This window comes from Coregonus clupeaformis, chromosome 1 (genome assembly GCF_020615455.1).
Source record: "Coregonus clupeaformis isolate EN_2021a chromosome 1, ASM2061545v1, whole genome shotgun sequence".
NCBI lineage: Eukaryota > Metazoa > Chordata > Actinopteri > Salmoniformes > Salmonidae > Coregonus > Coregonus clupeaformis.
Window position 1 is genome coordinate 87,694,016 of NC_059192.1, and position 7,084 is coordinate 87,701,099.

General features: G+C 46.9%; 1 protein-coding gene across 1 annotated transcript in view; it reads right to left on the reverse strand.

Moving 5' to 3' along the window:
- LOC121584666 (potassium channel subfamily K member 12-like) overlaps nucleotides 1–5,957 on the reverse strand; it is a 44,745-nt gene extending 38,788 nt beyond the window's left edge. The window contains exon 1 of the mRNA XM_041900699.1: nucleotides 5,574–5,957. Coding sequence (XP_041756633.1) covers nucleotides 5,574–5,913 — 340 coding nt within the window. The 5' untranslated portion in view covers nucleotides 5,914–5,957. The remainder of the gene's footprint in view (nucleotides 1–5,573) is intronic.
- Between the last annotated feature and the right edge of the window lie 1,127 nt (nucleotides 5,958–7,084).

The window sequence follows — 7,084 nt, forward strand, 5'->3', positions numbered from 1 at the left end:
ACACGACCAGATTACGTCTTGATCTCATCATGACAAATACCATAATTACTAAAACCAGTTGTTTACATTCTTAATAAAATACTTTTTTCTGAACGAGAATAACTGTTTAAAACCAGAGAAGAATGTCATTAGGATATCCTGTGCCACTTGTTTCCCACTGGGCATCATCTTTGATACACAGAACGTTAGGCCTCAGGATACACACGCACACACACACACACACGCGCACACACGCACGCATGCGCACACACACACATACACACAAACACAGTATCCATCAGACCTCAGTCACCATCAGCTATATGCCACATAGCCGTCACAAACCCTCAGGCTGTACTGGGGGGACAGTTGCTCTTTAGTGACCTATCAGTAGTAAATGTTACATGAGGGGGAGCAGAGGGGGATACTCATTGACATTCTTTTTCCTATTGCTCAAAATGTTCCTGAAACGCACCCGTGGGTCCTGTCCTAGACAGACATACGTGCATTGCCTCTCAGAATGGAGAATGGAGAGCAGAGCTAGCTGAATGGAGAGCAGAGTTAGCTGAATGGAGAGCAGAGCTAGCTGAATGGAGAGCAGAGTTAGCTGAACAGAGAGCAGAGCTAGCTGAACGGAGAGCAGAGCTAGCTGAACGGAGAGCAGAGCTAGCTGAACGGAGAGCAGCGCTAGCTGAACGGAGAGAAGAGCTAGCTGAAGGAGAGCAGAACTAGCTGAATGGAGAGCAGAGCTAGCTGAATGGAGAGCAGAGCTAGCTGAAGGAGAGCAGAGCTAGCTGAATGGAGAGCAGAGCTAGCTGAATGGAGAGCAGAGCTAGCTGAATGGAGAGCAGAGCTAGCTGAACGGAGAGAAGAGCTAGCTGAAGGAGAGCAGAACTAGCTGAATGGAGAGCAGAGCTAGCTGAATGGAGAGCAGAGCTAGGTGAATGGAGAGCAGAGTTAGCTGAACGGAGAGCAGAGCTAGCTGAACGGAGAGCAGAGCTAGCTGAAGGAGAGCAGAGATAGCTGAACGGAGAGCAGCGCTAGCTGAACGGAGAGCAGAGTTAGCTGAACGGAGAGCAGAGCTAGCTGAACGAAGAGCAGAGTTAGCTGAACGGAGAGCAGAGCTAGCTGAAGGAGAGCAGAGCTAGCTGAATGGAGAGCAGAGCTAGCTGAATGGAGAGCAGAGCTAGCTGAATGGAGAGTAGAGTTAGCTGAACGGAGAGCAGAGCTAGCTGAACGGAGAGCAGAGCTAGCTGAACGGAGAGCAGAGCTAGCTGAAGGAGAGCAGCGCTAGCTGAACGGAGAGCAGAGCTAGCTGAAGGAGAGCAGAGCTAGCTGAACGGAGAGCAGAGTTAGCTGAACGGAGAGCAGCTGAATGGAGAGCAAAGCTAGCTGAACGGAGAGCACAGCTAGCTGAACGGAGAGCAGAGCTAGCTGAACGGAGAGCAGAGCTAGCTGAAGGAGAGCAGAGATAGCTGAACGGAGAGCAGCGCTAGCTGAACGGAGAGCAGAGCTAGCTGAAGGAGAGCAGCAGAGTTAGCTGAACGGAGAGCAGAGTTAGCTGAATGGAGAGCAGAGCTAGCTGAACGGAGAGCAGAGCTAGCTGAAGGAGAGCAGAGCTAGCTGAACGGAGAGCAGAGTTAGCTGAACGGAGAGCAGAGCTAGCTGAATGGAGAGCAGAGCTAGCTGAACGGAGAGCAGAGCTAGCTGAACGGAGAGCAGAGCTAGCTGAACGGAGAGCAGAGTTAGCTGAAGGGAGAGCAGAGCTAGCTGAACGGAGAGCAGAGTTAGCTGAACGGAGAGCAGCTGAATGGAGAGCAAAGCTAGCTGAATGGAGAGCACAGCTAGCTGAACGGAGAGCAGAGCTAGCTGAACGGAGAGCAGAGCTAGCTGAAGGAGAGCAGAGATAGCTGAACGGAGAGCAGCGCTAGCTGAACGGAGAGCAGAGCTAGCTGAAGGAGAGCAGCAGAGTTAGCTGAACGGAGAGCAGAGTTAGCTGAATGGAGAGCAGAGCTAGCTGAACGGAGAGCAGAGCTAGCTGAAGGAGAGCAGAGCTAGCTGAACGGAGAGCAGAGTTAGCTGAACGGAGAGCAGAGCTAGCTGAATGGAGAGCAGAGCTAGCTGAACGGAGAGCAGAGCTAGCTGAACGGAGAGCAGAGCTAGCTGAACGGAGAGCAGAGTTAGCTGAAGGGAGAGCAGAGCTAGCTGAACGGAGAGCAGAGCTAGCTGAATGGAGAGCAGAGCTAGCTGAACGGAGAGCAGAGCTAGCTGAACGGAGAGCAGCGCTAGCTGAACGGAGAGCAGAGCTAGCTGAAGGAGAGCAGAGCTAGCTGAACGGAGAGCAGAGTTAGCTGAACGGAGAGCAGCTGAATGGAGAGCAAAGCTAGCTGAATGGAGAGCACAGCTAGCTGAACGGAGAGCAGAGCTAGCTGAACGGAGAGCAGAGCTAGCTGAAGGAGAGCAGAGATAGCTGAACGGAGAGCAGCGCTAGCTGAACGGAGAGCAGAGCTAGCTGAAGGAGAGCAGCAGAGTTAGCTGAACGGAGAGCAGAGTTAGCTGAATGGAGAGCAGAGCTAGCTGAACGGAGAGCAGAGCTAGCTGAAGGAGAGCAGAGCTAGCTGAACGGAGAGCAGAGTTAGCTGAACGGAGAGCAGCGCTAGCTGTGCCAAGCCAAATGGCAGAGAAATAGGATGTCGCCTGCGTGCCAAAGACTCCTCCACAGCTAAGATGTAACACATGAATGGAAAAATTGCTAATCTGGTGTTCTGGGTGAAAGCCAGTGGAAAAAAATAGGATTGTGAGGCTGAAGGAACAAGATGATGACGCAGCCATTTTACATGGAGGATGAGTTGTGATTCATATTATACTTTACCAGCCTGGTTTCCAGAATTTCCTGTACTGTGTGTGTGTGTGTGTGTGTGTGTGTGTATACTGTACCAGCCTGCATGCTAACTTTGCCTGTACAGAAGGTTTAGTCTGGCATGACAATATGAGGCTGCCGATTTGGTCAATTTACACACCGGTGGATCAGTCATCATGCACTATACAGTTGAAGTCGGAGGTTTACATACACCTTAGCCAAATACATTTAAACTCAGTTTTTCACAATTCCTGACATTTAATCCTAGTAAGAATTCCCTGTCTTAGGTCAATTAAGATCACCACTTTATTTTAAGAATGTGAAATGTCAGAATAGTAGTAGAGAGAATGATTTATTTCAGCTTTTATTTCTTGCATCACATTCCCAATGGGTCAGAAGTTTACATACACTCAATTAGAATTTGGTAGCATTGCCTTTAAATTGTTTAACTTGGGTCAAACGTTTCGGGTAGCCTTCCACAAGCTTCCCACAATAAGTTGGGTGAATTTTGGCCCATTCCTCCTTACAGACCTGGTGTAACTGAGTCTGGTTTATAACCCTCCTTGCTCGCACACAGTTTTTTAGTTCTGCACACACATTTTCTATAGGATTGAGGTCAGGGCTTTGTGATGGCCACTCCAATACCTTGACTTTGTTGTCCTTAAGCCATTTTGCCACAACTTTGGAAGTATGCTTGGGGTCATTGTCCATTTGGAAGACCCATTTGCGACCAAGCTTTAACTTCCTGACTGATGTCTTGAGATGTTGCTTCAATATATCCACATAATTTTCCTTCCTCATGATGCCATCTATTTTGTGAAGTGCACCAGTCCCTCCTGCAGCAAAGCACCCCCACAGCATGATGCTGCCACCCCCGTGCTTCACGGTTGGGATGGTGTTCTTCGGCTTGCAAACGTTCCCATTTTTCCTCCAAACATAACAATGGTCATTACGGCCAAACAGTTATATTTTTGTTTCATCAGACCAGAGGACATTTCTCCAAAAAGTCCAATCCCTTTACCTTTTGCAGAATATCAGTCTGTCCCTGATGATTTCCTGGAGAGAAGTGGCTTCCTCGCTGCCCTTCTTGACACCAGGCCATCCTCCAAAAGTATTTGCCTCACTGTGCGTGCAGATGCACTCACACCTGCCTGCTGCCATTCCTGAGCAAGCTCTGCACTGGTGGTGCCCTGATCCCGCAGCTGAATCAACTTTAGGAGATGGTCCCGGCGCTTGCTGGACATTCTTGGGTGCCCTGAAGCCTTCTTCACAACAATTAAACCTCTCTCCTTGAAGTTATTGATAATCCGATAAATGGTTGATTTAGGTGCAATCTTACTAGCAGCAATATCCTTGCCTGTGAAGACCTTTTTGTGCAAAGCAATGATGACGGCACGTGTTTCCTTGCAGGTAACCATGGTTAACAGAGGAAGAACAAGGATTTCAAGCACCACCCTCCTTTTAAAGCTTCCAATCTGTTATTATAACTCAATCAGCATGACAGAGTGATCTCCAGCCTTGTCCTGATCAACACTCTCACCTGTTTTAATGAGAGAATCACTGACATGTCAGCTGGTCCTTTTGTGGCAGGGTTGAAATGCAGTGGAAATGTTTTTTGGAAATTAAGTTCATTTTCATGTCAAAGAGGGACTTGGCAGTTAATTGCAATTCATCTGATCACTCTTCATAACATTCTGGAGTATATGCAAATTGCCATCATAAAAACTGAGGCAGCAGACTTTGTGAAAATTAATATTTGTGTCATTCTCAAAACTTTTAACCACGACTGTATAAGGAGGAGTATCATTGATGGTCTAGCAATAATATCTGGAGAAATAATTCTGAGGCTGAGGTGGATGCTGATGTGGGGATTTGACATGGTGCAGGATCAGTGTTGATACATCCATTTACAGTAGGTCTAGTAAGTGATGATATACACATAGAGTGGGTCTATTATGACAACGTCCTAACGAAAGCCAGTGGAATCTGGAGTCTGAGGCTGCTGACACGTTGTAGTAGTGCTGATGCATGTCATCCATATAAAGCAGGTCTATCATGAGGGCTTCTGTCTCTACATACTACATATTGATTGGGTTTCTTTTAGGACAAGATAACAGGCGTTTAAAATCTGTGTTCTAACAATTCTATGGCAATGTAATGTCCCACCTTTCTGGGTGAGGAAACCCCTCCATGGTTCACCACTGTCTGCTGCCCCTAATCTCTCCATATGTTTAACCAACATATGCAATGCTGAAGCAATCTCACACATCTCACTGCACACATATATTGTTTATGGAGATATGAAGATGGTTCCTACAAGGTCAGTGAAAATCCTATACACTGAAACTGAAAGCAATACAGTTATGCATTATGGTGCCTAACTGTACTGTAAACAAAACATAACGATTTGGAGAACATCTGTGGATACTGTCCATGCATAGCTAATAGCAATGATAAGATACAAACCTTAATTGAAATGTACATAAAATCATTAAATATCTAACGAATGGAAGGATATGTTGCCATAGTAAGTACAGCAAATTCGCGAAGAGTAGTGTGATATTGTACACGCTCTCTTGTGAGCAAAGCAGGATTTTTAGCTTGTTCATTAATTAATTTAGACTGACGCTCGCATGTGTTTGTTTCTGTCTCATATCTGCCACCACTTTTCACACTTTGTGTCTGAATGACAGGAATGCATTACATCACTGATAAGATCGATTCTTATACTCACCAATAGTTGACACCACAGTCCCAACAAAATAAAAAGCCCCTGTAAAATCCCATCGCGGCCTGAGAGCATCAGCTCGGATCCCCGCGGCAATAGCAGTCTCATACTCCCGTAGGAAAGAGTTCAGATCCTCCAAGCTGATATTGAACGTCTCGCTGAAGTTGAAAAGTGTTCTGTTCCATTTGCTGTGCGCCTGCACCTCCGAAGGCCGCTCTATTGCGGAAAACACCGCGGCACCGCACAGCAGATACAGAACAATCAGGATGGCGAGCAGCAAGAAGCGGCCGTTGTCTTCGTTTATGTGGAGGGAGCGGCAGCCTTGCAGTCGCTGGCCAGGCATCATCCAGACTTCAGCACCTTTACCGTGACGGACAGCGACCAGCACCGCGTCTGACGGCGACCCTTACCGCTTCCGACAGCGACCCACCCCGCGACAGACAGGGCATCCAATCATTTTATGGTCCCACTTTAGAATCTTTAGAAAATCTCAACTGATATTGCAAGGGCTCAGAGCGTATTCCAAAAACGTTATAGGACATTTACACAAGTCAATCTCCCTTCTCATTAATTGTATAGGCTAACCTGGACAACCGAGAAAAACCAACCCCACTTAGATAGAACCTTTCGTTATTCCTTGGATTGGGACCGATCACTTTTCTTTGGAGGTATCCAGAACATACCACATCAGTGCAATAGGCTACCCATCAACCCCTAATCCAAAAACAATCGAATTGTCTTTACATTAAGCAGTGGTAATGCAACAAAACCAATCTAATCATCCGTTCGGCTATTCCTGTTCCCCTTGTCCATTGTAAAAGCTATAGGAGCGGATATGTGAGCCCTCCGCTGGGTCGCTGCACCAAACCTCTCATCCCGGTAGGCTATTATATCACTTTCTGTCACTACCATTTGACATGGTCGAATTACTACACATATAAAGTCATTGCGATTTGCTGAGGACGCATGTCGTTCATTATTCCCCCTCTTACCCTTACCCTACTCAACTCCTCAATCTATCTTCCCATGACAGGCTATCTGATGCTGATCTAACGTGGAGCTGCAGTCCTAATGAGCCAGTGATAGTCGAGAACAGACACTGGCAGCACATCGCATCGGATCTGTGGACCAGTGCTGAGAACATGCTGTACTATGCTATCCCGGAGATTATAGTGTCCCATGCAGCATAGCTACCACCACCACCAACGTAGGCTACAGCGGAGGAGAGAAGAGCCTGAAGAGGACACCACCGGTGAAAAATAATATTCAGTGAAGAAACATCAACAGTCAAACTTGAGGTGATATTCTGTTATGAAACATTCGTGGACGGTTTAGTTGATGGCAGTTGAACGGATACATCCTTTATTTTTAGTCTATGGCCCTATGACCACAAACCAGCTTTAGGTTTACCTTTTTTTCTTGAGTATCGTTTGACTAAATCCCATGGACACACAGAGTCCCGAGACATGATTCATAGTAAACCCCTGTGGTCTTTCTCTTCAATGAGTCTTCAGTAC